The following is an 18,179-nucleotide window of genomic DNA, read 5'->3' as shown; positions in this document are numbered from 1 at the left end:
CACACACCACAGAAAGGTTGAGAAGTAGAAGAAAGTGATCAAGAAGTTCTAAAACTTGGGATCATTCTGCAATTGGATTCTTAACTTCCTCTTTGGAAGACCTTGGACCACAGATTGTTGATAACATCTCCTCCTCACTGACAGTCAACACATACACACCTCAAGGATGTCTATTTAGCCCACGGCTACATTCATGACTGTGTGGCTAGGCACGGCTGAAACACTATATATAAATTTGCCAGTGACACTGCTGTTGTTGGCAGAATTCAGATGGTGATGAAGAGGCATACTGGAGTGAAATAGATAGGCTAGTCAAGAGGTGTCACAGCTACAACCTTGCACTCTAATTCAGCTAGACTAAGGAACTGACTGTGGATTTCAATAAGGAGAAGTTGGGAGAACACACATCAATTCCCATTGAGGGGTCAGTGGTGGAAAGGGTGAGGGGTGAACAATTTCAAGTTTTAGGGCATCATAATCTCAGCTAATCTATCCTGGGCTCACCCCAATGATGCAATCCTTAAGAAGACAGGCCAGAGGCTATACTTAATTAGAGCTTGAGGAGATCTGGTATGTTACCAAAGACTCTAGAAAATTTTATAGATGTACAGTTAAGAGAATTTTGACTGCCTGCATCACCATCTGGTATGGAGATGCCAATGCATTGGATTTTAACAGGCTTCAGAGGGTTGTAGTCTCAATCAGCTCTGTCATGGGTGCGTCTCCCTACCATTGAGGACATCTCCAAAAGACATTGCCCCAAGAAAGTAGCATCTGTCACTAATGATCCTCACATTTTGGAACGTGCCTTCCTCTTATTACTACCACCAGGGAGGAGATACAGGAGCCTGGAAAAGAGTAAGCAGTCGACTTTTCAGGCTGAGCCCCTTCATCAGGACTAAGAAGAGAGGAATCTAGAGGAAGAAATCTGCCTGTGCAAGCACTATCTCTTTTTATTCTTGATAATGGAGATACCCTTTTTGGGTGGTGTATACTGCCATGAACTTTGTGGACAAGATGTCCTGCTGGTGGAGTGAATGCATGTTAGATGGGCTAACACTTTTGAAAGGATAACTGACATTATTTTTCTAATTTCCAACTACATCTCTGCATTAGGAGACCCCTCCGATAGTGAAATTGCATCAAGAATTATTCATGAGGATAAGATATTTTGCCTAAAGTGACACTGATCTAGCTGAAGAGAGCATATTACCAAAATGATTAGATTGCACTACTGAAGACAGACCATACATTCCAAATGGAAGATTAAATCAATTTTGAGCTTTTTGAGATTCATAAGATCAACTACAATGTTATGAGGAGTCTGCTATAACTAATCAACAAACCCAACTTGAAATGTGACTTCGCAAAATACCATGGGGAATTGTATCAGTATGAATTAGTTAACAATTGAAAACATATTTTATTTAGTTTTTTTTTTAGCTCTTGATTAGAAAACTGAAAATTCAATAATATCAACCAATCTTTCCAAATGATTGAGGTTATGTCAAATATTTATAGCTGATAAAATTCATCACCAAAGGTTGGCTACGGCTTGTTAATCAGGAAGGAAATTTATAGGCTATTGCAAATAATTATTAGATTCATCAGCAAAACAATGGATAAATGATGAATAACGGACCAATTGATCCTTTTTCAAAGCACTTATATTAAAACAACAGTGCTGAGGTGACTGACTAAAAGTTGATCCCTTTAGCTGTAATTTAATACAGATATTGGATAATTAATTTTAGACTAGTACTAAGAATGGTAGATTTTAAATGGTATGGACAAGCAACACAGGTATGCTGACTGTAGGTTTCAAGAAATTGACTTATATCCATGGTCTTCAGAAAGTATTTCAGAAGCTTAATTTTCTTAAATTCCTTACATACATGCTGAGTGGGTAAATTCATAAAAACCAGCACTGAGGATGCATCTTGGCTCAGTTATTTGCATTCTGAATCAAAAGATTGTTGCTTCAAGCTTAATTATCCCACTATTTGAATACCAAAAGTCAATGGAAAATAAGCTAAGGTTTAACTTCTGTTTTTGAAATAACCGTTTAAACCCCAGTGGTACTCACCATATGAAGTAACATGTCTTAAATGTTTTACTTTGAGGGTAGAAAAGTCTTGGACATCAAAAATGGAAAAGTGTAATGCAATTAAAGCAAAGGTGCAGCTGATGTGTACCATTCTAAGGAGCTAAGAACAAACAAATGATCAAATGGAACAATGGATCTAAAGTGGGAACTCGGAAAGCAAGGTCATGGTGCCAGAAAAAGTGGTTATCTGATGGTAGAATGTAAGTATAAAAGAAATGTTTAAGTCATTAGACCTGTTTAAACAGCAATGAATGACTGGAAGAGGTAACCAAATTAATTAGAGACAATGGCATGGAGATATTTGAGAGTCAGGCAGTCAATCTAGAAATCAATTCATTGGCACCATTCGAACTTGGAAAGAAAAAGAAAGTAAGAGACTAGCTCATTATAAGGGTGGCAACTCTGGCAGCAGAATTTTGAATTAAAGTGAAAGTTTGGGGAAGAGCTAGAAGGTCATTAGGGAGACTAAATGAAATCCTCAGTTAGAGATTAAATCTCATTTTTTTTCATCTGCTTATTATATGCTGGTATTAATATAAGAAACATGTAGGTGACAAATGGAGGTTAAAAAAGAGGTCTTTAGTTTAGCTGACATTAACCCAGAGAAAGTTTTGGCTCATCCAAATTGTAATATGAGAAAAGTAGCTAGAATGTGCAGCAATAGCCTTTGGATCAATACTTTAGGCAAAAAGGCACCAGTTATATTTCATCTAAAGTACTTTGTGCTGCTGAGGAAGGATATTATTCACCTTGAAAAGATGAAGCCTAGGGTATTCAATGTGATATTATACATTAGAAAGCTAATTCATATGGGAATTGGTTTATTATTTTTTTCTATTGAATTACTTTGAAGCATGTTTTACTTAGGGCAATATTCTCTAATATTGCTAATAATGGCAAACAGAGTTTAGGTAAAACTCTCACACAAAGGGGTTGAGTTCCTTTGAGAGCAATTACTTGTTCACAAAAGAGCAGTTATTGTTCTTCAAAGAATTTTATTTGGGCTTCTGACATGATGAAACACATGAAATCCAAGTCTTTTTAAATGGATGATGTACACAAAATACATTCTGTGATTTTCTGCCAATCAACTTTAATGACAAGCAAATTATGGGAAGCAATATTCTTTGGAGGCATGAAAATGGAAAGATCCATTTCATAATCAATTCCATGGACCAAGTTACTTTGAGGAACCACTGAAAGAAATTGTACAATTATATTTTAATCAACTGTGCAAATTGGAGATTATTGGCAGTGCTACTTGTCAAAAATACAGCTCAGAAACAGGACCTTGAAGTAGGATGTGGGAAAAAAAGTCAATATCCTAATCCCATCTGATTTCTAAATGGACATTGAACCTATGAGCCGTACCTCACTACTTTTTTATTTCTGTAACACACATCAAAGTTGCTGGTGAACGCAGCAGGCCAGGCAGCATCTATAGGAAGAGGCGCAGTTGACGTTTCAGGCCGAGACCCTTCGTCAGACCGTCCTGACGAAGGGTCTCGGCCTGAAACGTCGACTGCGTCTCTTCCTATAGATGCTGCCTGGCCTGCTGCGTTCACCAGCAACTTTGATGTGTGTTGCTTGAATTTCCAGCATCTGCAGAATTCCTGTTGTTTGCGTTTTTATTTCTGTCTTTTTTTGTACTACGTAATTACTTTTCATCATACTGCTGCTGTGAAGTTAACAAATTTCACAACATATGTCAGTGGTATTAAATCTGATGCTGATACTGTTTTGTAGCCCTAATTGTTTAATGCTATTGTGTAGAGACTTTGGGATGATACCAGTTGTAGATTTTACTATTGTGATATTGTATACCCTGTACATGCTCCAAAAGATTTCAATTTCCTCTTTTAGTTCAGCATTTTTCTGGAGTTTTCACTTATTAACTCTATATGTTTGTTTGAAATGGCTATATTTATTAAGCAGGTTGTTTTTGCTTGTTTATCCTGTATTATTATATCCAGACAGTTATTATGGATTGTCCTAGCTTTAATAATGGACTATAAAACTGGATCAGGCTTGTATTTATAGTAAGGTAAGATAAGGTGTCTTTTATGAGTTCATATATTTCGATGTAAGGTTTTGGTGAATGATGTTTGCCACTTGATTATGCCTGTGTAAGTAATCAGATTGAGTTAAACTGCTGCAGGATCCTGTAATATGTTGGTTTGTTTTTGGTTTCTCTTGACATTTTCTGAATTTACCATCTTGAATTTATTGGTCTTTTATGATATATTTTTGATAATTTTTTAATGTAACCACCTGGTCCTCTATTACCACAAGGAACCTCTCTGTTGCCGGGAAGAGGTCTCCAACTCTCTCTAAACAAGGAACAGTCCATTCTGATGCATTTCAAAACATAAAGCATCCTGATGCACTTCAACTGGACTTGTTTGAAGAAAAGCAGTTACTGATGAAATGTTTTGAGAGGTTGGTGATGAAACATATCAACTCCTGCCTGAGAAGTAACTTGGATCCTCTCCAATTTGCCTACTTGGGCAATAGGTCCATAGCAGATGCCATCTCATTGGCTCTTTCCTCAACCCTGGAACATTTGGACAACATAGATGCAGACAGCAGGGCATTCTTTATCGGTGACAGCTCAGCATTCAACACCATCATCCCTTTAAAACTAATCAATAAGCTTCAAGACTTGGTAGGGACACACTCATCTGCAACTGTTTCAATAAAGTCCATGACAAACATGGTGTATTTATTCAGATCTGCAGATGAGTCCTTGTATAAGACCCAGTCAAATGACTTGAAGCAATCCCACAGCCGCTCCTCTACCTCCTGTGACCATCTCTTTGTCGTCCCAATCTCTGGAGCTTTACTCTTTAGCTTCTGCCTGATAGAAGTAGAAGGACAGCCAAGTGATCAGATTTACCGAAATGCGGTCTGGGCATGGAATGGTACGCATTCCTTATCTTAGTATAAAAGTGGTCTAATGTGTCCTCAGTTGCTACAGGTTAATGTTTGTTTTTTGAGTGGGGAGGAGGGATTTGGGGTAGGGTTGGTAATTGTGCTGATATTCTTTTCTTTCTTGGTTTTATGGATATCAGTAGAAGAATTTCAGAGTTGTACATTTTGATAATAAATGAACCATTGAATCCTTGAACCTAACTGAGTGAACTCGGCCTTTTATCCTTGGAGTAACAGAGGATGAAAGGTGATATGAGAGAGGTGTATAAGATGATGAGAGGCATTAATCGTGTGGATAGTCAGAGGCTTTTTCCCAGGGCCGAAGTGGCCAGCATGGGAGGGTACAGCTTTAAGGTGCTTGGAAGTAGGTACAGAGGAGATGTCAGGGGTAAGTTTTTTACACAGAGAGTGGTGAGTGCGTGGAATGGGCTGCCAGCGACAATGGTGGAGGCGGATACGATAGGGTCTTTTAAGAGACTCTTGGATAGGTACATGGAGCTCAGAAAAACAGAAGGCTATGGATAACCTTAGGTAATTTCTAAGGTAAAGACATGTTCGACACAGCTTTGTGGGCCGAAGGGCCTGTATTGTGCTGTAGGCTTTCTATGTTTCTGTGTTTCTAATATGGACACAGCAAAAGTGTAATAAACACTTATTACCTTTGTTATATTTTTACTGTTGATCTCTATTTTGCAGATTTTCTTAAGTCTTGAAGTAAATTCTGTTGAAAATTTTCCCTTTATTACACTATAATCTATTTTATTTGCTTTTAATATCCAAGATACTTATATGTTTCATATTTATCATCAGTTGTATTGTATCCTGTTGCTCTGTTTTGCATTTTATTAGTTCTATTGCACCTTTCTTTATGTTTACTGTTCTGCATTTATCTAGTCCAAAGTCCATCTTTATTGTCCATGTGTCAAGGCATAATTTATTTGGTTGCCCCTGATTTGATATCCTATTTCCATCTGTTTCAGTTGTTACATACCCTGTGGGTATCTTGTGACTGCCTTATGACCATGATGTAATGGTTTTGTGATGGTGAGGTGATGTAATTTTCCCGCCAGTGTGCAGTCACATGATGTAATTTTCCCACCATTGTGAGGTCACGTGATGACATGTTCATAACAGGTATAAAAGGGAGACCCCTGGTGTGACATAGTTAGTTTTCAGTTGAGCTGTTGTTTGCTTCGTTAGTTACTCCGTTATGCTGCGTATCCGTCTCATGTTGCAGTTTCCTTTTAAAGTGGAGTTCTACTTTCTATTGTAAGGTAAAATAGTTGTGCCGGCAGTTTCACCGATTGCTGCCAGCTTTGTTGGTGTATCTTTGATTTACCTTTACAGTAGTATTGGAGAATGAAGATCTTACTAAAGGACGGGAACCTGAAGGATCGGAATAAAGTTGGAGTCATTCGGTGGTTTAATGAAGGATCGACCTTAGTGAGGATTCATTCAGAATATGGTGACCTGTATCTGAGATAACTTCTGCAAGAGCAGGGAAGTTTGTGCAGTGTTCACTTGCCAGGAAAAGGTCAGTTCCTTTAAGCTGTTTTATTTCCTTCGTCATGAATCCTTTGGAGAATCAGCAGTGACGTCACGTCTTCGAAGAAATCCATTTCCACAGAAGTCTCCCCTTATTGACTGTGTACATCACTTGGACTTTCAAATTTACCATTTTAAGACTGTGTTCGAACTTACCACTTTAAGAACTATTTTCGAACTTACCCTTTTAAGAACTGTTCCAGAGTTGACATATAGCAGTAAACTTCTGGATAATTTAGTCATTTGAATACTTTTCGCTATTGTTGAGCAGAGTTTAATAAATGTTTGTTTTTTATAAAACCTGACTCCATTGAAAATTCATTGGCCATGTGACACAGTAAATTAGAGAACGAGTTTAAAGCTGAACAAAACCATAGTGGGCTTCAAGAGTCACTCTGAAAAATGTCTCGGTTTATTTTGATAATCATGGTTGTTCTTTTTTGGTTGTTAATAGACTGGGTGATTATAGTAAGCCAATGCTTCATCAGACATAGGAATTTCACAAGTATTATGTGTGGTTTATATGTATTAAGAACTTCTATTAACCATGAGGGTGGGACAGAATAAAATGCTTTTTGGGAGTCAATATGACAACAATGAAGATTTCTGCTTTTCCACCGGCCTTGATTTAGAATTACATAATCTATTATCAGTTGTTATTGACATCCTTTGATTCCCTTGCAGCATCCTTTCTGCTCCTCTGTAAGTATATTGTGGTTATCTAAGAGAGTGGTGATTAGGTGCGAGATGCATGATGTTACAATCTTATATATAGTTTTTAAACAAGTAATAGGACAATTTTTTGATCTGGCATTTGTAATTTCTCCTTTAGGTAAGAGATACATTTTACCTTCTGTCAAAAAAACAGGCATTTTTTCAAGACTTTTAAGAAAATTGTTGTTATATGTTAGCAGTTACGGGTGAAGCCAAGTAAATTATTATCATTATTTTTTTTTCTTTTTTCTGTAGTTGTAATTTGTTGTCTTTCGTCTATCCTGTGACATGGTCTTTCATTTATTCAATTATGGTTATTAGATTTACTGAGTATGCCTGCAAGAAAATAAATCTCAGGGTTGTATGTGTGACATATATGTATTTTGATAATAAATTTACTTTTTTTGACTTTCAAAATCCAATTTTTGTGAGAAGACAAGGAAATAACTGCTGAGCATTATAAGACATAGTGGTATGTATTTTTGACACAAGGCAGATATCCGAAGGTAAATTGCACCTGATAGTTCATGGGGCAGTTTCCTGATAGTTTCTAATTATCTCAGAAATGATAATCATTGACTTCACAAAATGACTTCAATAACATATCATGCATGAAAAGCACACATCATTTTGTCCAGTTTTGAGGTGAAGCTATTTAGAAAAAGGCACTCATTGCAATTCATTAAAAGACAAACAAAACATTACTTTTAAACATGATTGAATATATAATTGATGATTCCTCACCTATCACAGAAGTTAGCACAAAAACCTGTTCCATCTTTTTCCCATCATTGTAGAAGGCAAAGTGCCAAGTCCCTGAATCCATGTATTCAATGAATCCAGCTTCCTGAAGAGTCATCAGAATCAAATTCTGAGGTGTGTTCTTCAGCTTCTCTGGAGTTTTTGCTTCTGGTTTAATCAATTGCTTGCCGTCCAAAAGTTTCACAAAGTCAAACTGTGAGGGTACAAGTGTATAAATAATTTTATTTCCAATTGAAAATCTATACACATTGCAATCATACTACATTCCTTGGATTAATTTAATGCATTTTTATCACATTCAAGCAATTCTTTAGTACTGATGGCTCAAGCTGTTAGACCATCTGTGATGAGTTCCATTATTTCACCATTAGATCCGCCAAGTGGAACTGCAACACATCAAAGAGAAGGCCCATGTTACTCATTCTTTCTGTTCTGTGATAATTGTGCCTCTAGTTAATCATTTGCATTACAATTGGTAATTAAAGTTTATGTGATGTTGTTAATGATAATGAATGATTTTTGAGGGCAATCATAGCAGAAGTGGATAAAAGTAATTGTAGTTTTCCAATTATGTTAAAATTCCATTGACAGTACGTCAGAATCAATATTTTTTGATATTTCCATTGTTCTTGGATGTGATGATATTTTACTGGGCCAGTTAAACTGCCCAAATCTCATGACGGTTTGGCCATTTGAATTCAGCTTGAGAAGAAATCTCTAAGCTAAAAAAAATGCTTTCAGTAAAAGTCATCAGAAAGTTACTTAAGAAAATGTACTCACTCCTTCCTGGAATTGAACCCTGCACTCTGGAACACCCTAGCTATACTAACCACTACGCTACTCAGGCGTCCATCTATTGACTTGTTACCCCATTAAATAAAAACCAAAAAGATAAAAACCATAATAACCTGAGTGTGCGTTGGTGGAAGGTTCCGCCGACCATAAATCCCTAACAAGGCATCTTTAGCCAAAGACACATTGAATTTCAGGTAGAGGGGATGCTCTGTAGTGACTTGAAAACGCCAGAAGAGACCTGGAGGAATGGTCTGCATCACTTGCATTCCAATATCCACCTCTCCTGTGTCAATGGCTCTTCCTCGCTGAAACACATTCACTGTTTTTCCTGAAAGAAACACACAACAGAAAAAAAAATTGTTTTACAGCAACATGATTCATTGGAAATTTCAATTTTCAGTTTCATCAAAGTGACTGTTTTAAAGTGGAAACACTTCAGGACCATATCACACTAATCTCTTTTGGGTGGGTATTAAGCAGATTAAACAAATCCCATTTCAGTCAGAAATCTCTCAATGTATATTTGGTGTTCTACAATTTTTAACTGAATAGTCTCTACTCCCTTGAGGTCATTGATTCCCATTCAGGTGTAATATACTATCCTAACTAATCTCCTACATTTGCCTGACATGTCCACTACTTCTTGAGAGCATTGACAAAATTTGTTTTATGTTTGCCTACAATGTGAAACCTCCAGGTAAAGTATATCTGCATGGGCCATATGTGATTATTAGCCAAATCTAGAAATATGAACATATGAACATTGACCTTTATTTAGTCACAATACAAATATATGAAGTATATTGATGGGCAAAGACCAGAGAAAAGTATTAATTATATTCAGAGAACTTTGGTAGATGATTTCAAATTTCAACATATTTATGATCAAATTTTCAAAATGACATTATTTAGAAAGAATCATTTAATGGATATCATATATTATAGTTCAGTCCCTCCCCACCTACATCTGGGATACATCCCATGCCCTCCACCTCTTCAATAACTTCCCGTTCCCCGGTCCCGACCGCTTCATTTTCACTATGGATGTCCAATCCTTATACACCTCCATTCCCCATCAAGAAGTCCTCAAAGCCCTCCGCTACTTTCTGGACAATAGACCTCACCAGTTCCCCACCACTACTACCCTCCTCCGGTTGGCGGAACAGGTACTCACACTTAATAACTTCTCTTTTGGCTCTTCCCACTTTCTTCAGACCAAGGGTGTAGCTATGGGCACTCCCATGATCCCAGCTATGCCTGCCTCTTCGTTGGTTATGTGGAACAGTCTGTGCTCCAAACCTATTCTGCTACTGCTCCCCAACTTTTCCTTCGCTACATTGACGACTACATTGGTGCTGCTTCCTGCACCCATGCTGAGCTCGTCAATTTCATCGACTTTACTTCAAACTTCCACCCAGCCCTCAAATTCACTTGGTCTATCTCAGACACTTCTCTCCCCTTTCTCGATCTCTCAGTCTCCATCTCTGGAGACAGACTGTCCACTGACATCTTCTACAAGCCCACTGACTCTCATAACTACCTCGACTATACCTCTTCCCACCCCACCACATGCAAAAATGCCATTCCCTATTCCCAGTTCCTCTGTCTCCGCCGCATCTGCTCCCAGGATGAGGCTTTCCGTTCCAGGACATCTCAAATGTCCTCTTTCTTTAAGGATCGTGGTTTCCCTTCTGTCATCATCAATGATGCCCTCACCTGCATCTCCTCCATTTCCCACACTTCGGCTCTCACCCCATCCTCCCCCCACCACAACAGGGACAAAGTTCCCCTTGTCCTCACCTACCACCAGCCTCCAGATCCAGCACATTATCCTCTGCAACTTCCGCCACCTTCAACAGGATCCCACCACTAAACACATCTTTCCCTCTCCGCTATCCACAGGGATCAGTCCCTCCGCGACTCCCTGATCCACACGTCCCTCCCCCACAGATCTTTCACCCGGCACTTATCCCTGTAAGTGTAAGTGCTACACCTGTCCCTACACCTCCTCTCTTGCCACCATTCAGGGCCCCAAACAGTCCTTCCAAGTGAGACAATACTTCACTTGTGAGTCTGTTGGTGTCATCTATTGCATCCGGTGCTCCCGGTGTGGCCTCCTCTACATCGGTGAAACCCGATGCAGATTGGGGGACTGCTTCGTCGAGCACCTCCGCTCCGTCTGTCACAGCAGACAGGATCTCCCGGTTGCCACCCACTTCAACTCTGCTTCCCATTCCCATTCGGATATGTCCGTACATGGCCTCCTCCACTGCCATGATGAGGCTAAGCTCAGGTTGGAGGAGCAACACCTCATATACCGTCTAGGTAGTCTCCGGCTCCTTGGTATGAATATAGAATTCTCCAATTTCCGGTAATTCCCTCCTGCTCCCTTCCCCTATCCCTATTTCACTGTGCCCCCTCCCCCGGCTGCCTATCACCTCCCTGCTTCCTTCTACTACCCTTTGTGTTTTCCCCTATTCCTTCTTCACCTTTCCTGCCTATCACCTCCCTGCTTCTCCTCCCCCACTCCTTTATCTTTCCCCTTACTGGTTTTTCACCTGGAACCTACCAGCCTTCTCCTTCCCACCTTCCCCCCACCTTCTTTATAGGGCCTCTGCCCCTTCCCTCTACAGTCCTGACGAAGGGTTCCGGCCCGAAGCGTTGACTGATCGTTTCCACGGATGGTGCCTGACCTGCTGAGTTCCTCTAGCGTGTTGTGAGTGTTGCTTTGACCCCAGCATCTGCAGAGTATTTTGTGCTTATATATTTTAGTATCAGCCTGAAAACAACACTGGCAGAGCTGAAATATTTCTCCATTTATTTATCGTTAAGAATAATTGTCAGATCGAGGCTGGACACTGCTTTTAAAAAGGGTTGAAGATTACATAAAATTAATCAGCCGTACCATATTCATTGCTCATGTAATACAGATTTAGTACACAGTATTAAATAACACACAATATATCAATCAGACCATGGAAGCACTGGCCTGGATTTTGCAATTGTAATAATAACAAAACTGTCAGCATTCAAAATTATTTCACTGTGAACTTGATAGCAATGTCTGGTGCAATATAGTTAAATATAGAACTCCAGTAGTTACTGTCAATGATTCCCTGCTCCTTTACTGAGTGTCACACACAAAATGCTGGAGGAACTCACCAGGTCAGGTGGCATCTATGGAGGAGAATAAATAGTCGCTATTTCAGATTGAGACTCTTCACCTAGTCATGTTGGAGCAGGCAGGAAAATGGAGTTAAGAGGATAATAAATTAGCCTCGACTGAATGCTGAGTAGACCCGATGGACTAATTGGCCTTATTCTTATGGTCTTATACTTATTCCCCTCCATAGGTCCTACCTCATCTGCTGAGGTTCTTCAGCATTTTGTGTGCATTGCTCAAATCTGCTCAATCTCTTGTGTCTTTACACAAGAGATTCTGTGAATTGTTTGTAATCTGGAGAGTTTGCAAGTCGGAAGTGCAGCCACTGTTCTGCAGCTTCCTCTCCCAGAATCTGTAGAAATCAGTAAATTAACCAGAATTTTGGTATTTATGAACCATTCCTGCCACATTTCTGAATGTTGTTTTTGCTTTGTTACATGATAACCAGGTGAGTATTCAATGGAATGCTTAACTACAATTGACTAAATATTCTCATCTGAAATGAGCTGGCAGATGAAGTAAGATGGATGAGAGACTGGGCGGTGTTAAAGTGAAGATGACAAAGGGCTGCAGACTATGGAATCTGATAAGAAAGGAAAGTGAAGAATGGAATCCAAAAGGGAAGGATCGCGAGCTGATGGAAGAAGTGGAGAGAAGTGCTTGGGGCACAATGGGAGGAGTGGGTGATGGACAGGTAGGGTAAGTGGGGGAGTGGAAATGAACTGCATGTTAGGGCTGGGGGATGTGGTTGGGAATAAGGAGGAGTGTGAAAGTACCTGAGTAGATCAGAAGAAGAGGGAAAAGGACAGATGGAGAATGAAGAGAGTAGATGAATTGGTATGCAAATAGGATATCAAGATGGCCATTGCAGACAGAGCACATGTAGTAATGACCATTGTATTTCCCCTTTCCATCTTCACATCAACCTCTCTGTCCTCATCCTTCTCCATTATGCAGGTGGAGCACTTCATTTTCCATCTGGGCAGTCTCAACAGCTCAGCGTGAACATTTGGGAGATTTGGGAGACTGAGGTGACTTTAAACTAGAATGGTTGGGGGGTGGGAATCAAATTAAAGAGACTAAGAGAAAGGAGGTTAGTTCACAAATAGAGGAAGCTAGTAGACAGTGTGTGAGGGAGGATAGGCAGGGGACAGAGATCAGGAGCACTCAGACCAAAGATATAGGGGACAAGGGAGAAAAAGATAACAAAGTTATTTGCTCCATTAAAGATAAAAAGAGAGTAAAAGGTGGAGAGTTTCTTAAATGCATCTATGTTAATACTAAGAGCATTGTAAGAAAGGTGGATAAGCTTAGAGCATGGATTGATACCTGGAAATATGATGTTGTAGCTATTAGTGAAATGTGGTTGAAGGAGGGGTGTGTTTGGCAACTAAATATTCCAGGATTTCGTTGCTTCAGGTGTGATAGAATAGGAGGGGCAAGAGGGGGAGGTGTTGCATTACTTGTCAGAGAAAATATAACAGCGGTCCTCTGGCAGGACAGATTAGTGCACTCGTCCAGGGAGGCTATTTGGATGGAATTGAGGAATGGGAAAGGTGTAGTAATGCTTATAGGGGTGTATTATAGACCACCTAATGGGGACAAAGAATTGGAGGAGCAAAATTGTAATGAGATAGCAGATATTTGTAGTAAGCACAAGGTTATGATTGTGGGAGATTTTAATTTTCCACACATAGACTGGGAAGCCCATTCTGTAAAAGGGCTGGATGGTTTGGAGTTTGTTAAATGTGTGCAAGATAGTTTTTTGCAGCAATACATAGAGGTACCAACTAGAGAAGGGGCAGTGTTGGATCTCCTGTTAGGGAATGAGACAGGGCAGGTGACGGAGGTTTGTGTTGGGGAGCACTTCGGGTCCAGTGATCACAATACCATTAGTTTCAATATAATTATGGAGAAGGATAGGACTGGACCCAGGGTTGAGATATTTGATTGGAGAAAGGCTAACTTTGAGGAGATGCGAAGGGATTTAGAAGGAGTGGATTGGGACAATTTGTTTTTATGGGAAGGATGTAACAGAGAAATGGATGTCATTTAAAGGTGGAATTTTGAGGGTACAGGATCTTTATGTTCCTGTTAGGTTGAAAGGAAAGGTTAAAAGTTTGAGAGAGCCATGGTTTTCAAGGGATATAGGAAACTTGGTTCGGAAAAAGAGAGGGATTTACAATAAATATAGGCAGCTTGGAGTTAATGAGCTGCTTGAGGAATATAAAGAATGTAAAAAGAATCTTAAGAAGGAAATTCGAAAAGCTAAAAGATACGAGGCAGCTTTAGCAAGCAAGGTGAAAATAAATCCAAAGGGTTTCTACAGTTATATAAATAGAAAAAGGATAGTGAGGGATAAAATTGGTCCCTTAGAGAATCAGAGTGGACGGCTATGTGCGGAGCCAAAAGAGATGGGGGAGATTTTGAACAATTTCCTTTCTTCAGTATTCACTAAGGAGAAGGATATTGAATTGTGTAAGGTAAAGGAAACAAGAAGGATAGTAATAGAAAGTATGATGATTAAAGAAGAGGAAGTACCGGTGCTTTTAAGGAATATAAAAGTGGATAAGTCTCCGGGCCCGGACAAGATATTCCCTAGGTCATTGAGGGAAGTTAGTGTGGAAATAGCAGGGGCTCTGACAGAAATATTTCAAATGTCATTAGAAACGGGGATGGTGCTGGAGGATTGGCGTATTGCTCATGTGATTCCGTTGTTTAAAAAGTGTTCTAAGAGTAAACCTAACAATTATTGGCCTGTGAGCTTGACGTCAGTGGTGGGTAAATTGATGGAAAGTATTCTTAGAGATGGTATATATAATTATCTGGATAGACAGGGTCTGATTAGGAACAGTCAACATGGATTTGTGCATGGAAGGTCATGTTTGACAAATCTTATTGAATTTTTTGATGAGATTACTAGGAAAGTTGATGAGGGTAAAGCGGTGGATGTTGTCTATATGGACTTCAGTAAGGCCTTTGACAAGGTTCCACACAGAAGGTTAGTTAGGAAGGTTCAATCGTTAGGCATTAATATCGAAGTAGTAAAATGATTCAGCAGTGGCTGGATGGGAGACGCCAGAGAGTAGTGGTGGATAACTGTGTGTCAGATTGGAGGATGGTGTGTAGTGGTGTGCCTCAGGGATCTGTACTGGGTCCAATGTTGTTTGTCATATATATTAATGATCTGGATGATGGGGTGGTAAATTGGATTAGTAAGTATTCAGATGATACTAAGATAGGTGGAGTTGCGGATAATGAAGAAGGTTTTCAAAGCTTGCAGAGAGATTTAGGCCAGTTAGAAGAGTGGGCTGAAAGATGGCAGATGGAGTTTAATGCTGAAAAATGTGAGGTCCTACATTTTGGTAGGACTAATCAAAATAGGACGTACATGGTAAATGGTAGGGCATTGAAGAATGCTGTAGAACAGAGGGATCTAGGAATAATGGTGCATAGTTCCCTGAAGGTGGAATCTCATGTGGATAGGGTGGTGAAGAAAGTTTTTGGTATGCCGGCCTTTATTAATCAGAGCATTGAGTATAGGAGTTGGGATGTAATGTTGAAATTGTATAAGGCATTGGTAAGGCCAAATTTGGAGTATTTTGTACAGTTCTGGTCACCGAATTATAGGAAAGATGTCAATAAAATTGAAAGAGTGCAGAGGAGGTTTACTAAAATGTTGCCTGGGTTTCATCTCCTAAGTTACAGAGAAAGGTTGAACAAGTTAGGTCTTTATTCTTTGGAGTGTAGAAGGTTGAGAGGGGACTTGATAGAAGTGTTTAAAATTATGAGGGGGATTGATAGAGTTGACATGGATAGGCTTTTTCCATTGAGAGTGGGGGAGATTCAAACAAAAGGACATGAGTTGAGAGTTAAAGGGCAAAAGTTTAGGGGTAACATGAGGGGGAACTTTTTTACTCAGAGAGTGGCAGCTGTGTGGAACGAGCTTCCAGCAGAAGTGGTTGAGGCAGGTTCGATGTTGTCGTTTAAAGTTAAATTGGATAGATATATGGACGGGAAGGGAATGGAGGGTTATGGACCGAGTGCAGGTTGGTGGGACTAGGTGAGAGCAGGAGTTCGGCATGGACTAGAAGGGCCGAGACGGCCTGTTTCCGTGCTGTAATCGTTATATGGTTATATGGTTAACATTGAATTCTCCAATTTCAGGTAACGAGATCTATTGGCACTGAGTCACATTCCTTTATTAACTCTATATCCCTTGGTTCTTTCCACTGATCTCTGTCCAGGATATACAGTACATGTCTGCCTTAGGTGATGACAGAGTTCCATTCCTGTAAGTTGCTCATCACTTGGAGAGTTTGCAAGTCAGAAGTGTGGTCACTAACTAAACTCCCAGCTTGCCAAATATGCCTGCAGCCACACAGCAGCTAGTAAATTTGTCCTGCTAGTTTCCCAAGTGCAAGTGCTCATTTATAGGTCCAATCTGTACCTAAGTTGGACATTTCTGACCTGGGGAGGACCTGTCTCCGCCACGCTCTGGATATCAACATTCAAAAATTCACTGAAAAGAACGTTCTTTTTAGCTCGGTTGCTGAAGGGTGCCACCTTATTTTGAAATTCTCAAAATTCTTGCATTTATTCTATTGAGCCCTATAAGAGTTTTGGAAGACTCAATGAGATTACTTCTCATTCTTGTAGACTTCAGAGAGTAAAGGCCCAGTTTTTATTACTCTGTCTTTACAGAATGATCTCCTCATCATCGGAATCAATCTGATGAACCTTCATTGCAATTCTTCTTTCACACTGTTGTCATTATTAAATTATTTGCCAGATCTCATTACCCAGGAAAAGGTTCAGTTCTGCATCCTTTTTTTAAATCAGGACTTCATTCTAGTAATTATAGAAATTCTCCTGTACACTAACCAAAAGTCTTTGCTGACTTTGACTTATCCCAGTCCAATTCAGGACAGCTGAAATTCTGCACAACTCTGTATTACAGAAGTTATCAAAATTGAAAAAATAGTACCTCTTTTGTAAGTGGACAATACAACAGGGTATCCAAATATACAAAACATTCGAAGTACAAACCAGTAACCTATTCTTACAAATCTTGTGACTAGTAATTGCTCTTCTAAATCGCACATCACTATAATCCAGGATTCTTGAGCATAATTGGTTGACTGTATTATACTCACAATACAGAAATGAATGTCTTACTATTTCTTTTTATCCAGGGAGAATCTGTGTGAGCAATATTTTTCTCTCTAAATCGAAAGGTAAAAACTACTTGCTATATGCTATTCATTATTTCTCTGAAAAAATTCTATTTCTGGTTTGTTCTAGCTAAAACAAACAAATTTCATTTCCATTTATTGTACTCTCATTATTGTGCTTGGAATGGATACTAACCAAAAGCAGACAAGTCCATCATACAAACTCATGCCTTAAATTTAAGTCACTTGAAATAAAAAGCTGAAATCCTTTTCAGTCTTCTGAATTAGTAGAAGATTTTTATAGTAACAGGTTTGTTATTGCTGTTGCTATCAAGCGTTCACAACAGAAGAAATAAATATTAACACTTTAAATAATAAAGCTGAAATTAGGCCAAGAAAATTCAGATTACTGCTTTGTTGTTAGTCTGAAGTCCAAAAAAAAAATCACCTTATAATTCAGGATTAAATCAACTTGAATATCTGTAGCTGTCCAGATGGATTAAAAACCTGCTTTAATTATTTTGGGAGAAAAATATTTCACAGAAGCCAACGAGAACCTTTAGTTAAAATGGGTAGAAGGCACTAAAACAACACACACAAAATGCTAGTTGACGAAGGGTCTTGGCCTGAAACATTGACTGTGCTTCTTCCTATGGATGCTGTCTGGCCTGCTGCGTTCCACTAGCATTTTGTGTGTGTTGCTTGAATTTCCAGCATCTGCAGCTTTCCTCGTGTTTGCGAGAAGGCACTAAAAGATATCTTAGAATTCAGTCGAATAATTTAATCATGCTATTGTGTAATATGTAGTTTCTAGAATTAATTTTATTCAACAATTGGTAGATGAGGTAAATGAGTTGATTTTTCTTGCTGGGGAAGCTTGGGATATCAGTACTTTCCATTAGTAACAGCCTGAATGTATCTTTCTTACTGGGCATCATCACATATATTGGCCACACAATGGCCAAACACCACAAATAAGATTCCTCCT

At 39.2% G+C, this 18,179-nt stretch overlaps 1 protein-coding gene across 4 annotated transcripts in view; it reads right to left on the bottom strand.

The window, feature by feature from the left end:
* Positions 1-18,179, bottom strand: part of tenm1 (teneurin transmembrane protein 1) — a 2,340,669-nt gene that overhangs the window by 282,188 nt on the left and 2,040,302 nt on the right. For all 4 annotated transcript variants that reach the window (XM_063060938.1, XM_063060937.1, XM_063060940.1 and 1 more), the window contains 2 exons: positions 8,968-9,182; positions 8,042-8,252 (listed from right to left, as the gene is read on the bottom strand). In XM_063060938.1, the coding sequence (XP_062917008.1) occupies positions 8,042-8,252; positions 8,968-9,182 (426 nt within the window). The remainder of the gene's footprint in view (positions 1-8,041; positions 8,253-8,967; positions 9,183-18,179) is intronic.

Source organism: Mobula hypostoma, chromosome 10 (assembly GCF_963921235.1).
Source record: "Mobula hypostoma chromosome 10, sMobHyp1.1, whole genome shotgun sequence".
NCBI lineage: Eukaryota > Metazoa > Chordata > Chondrichthyes > Myliobatiformes > Myliobatidae > Mobula > Mobula hypostoma.
This window is presented reverse-complemented; position numbering and strand designations above follow the sequence as displayed.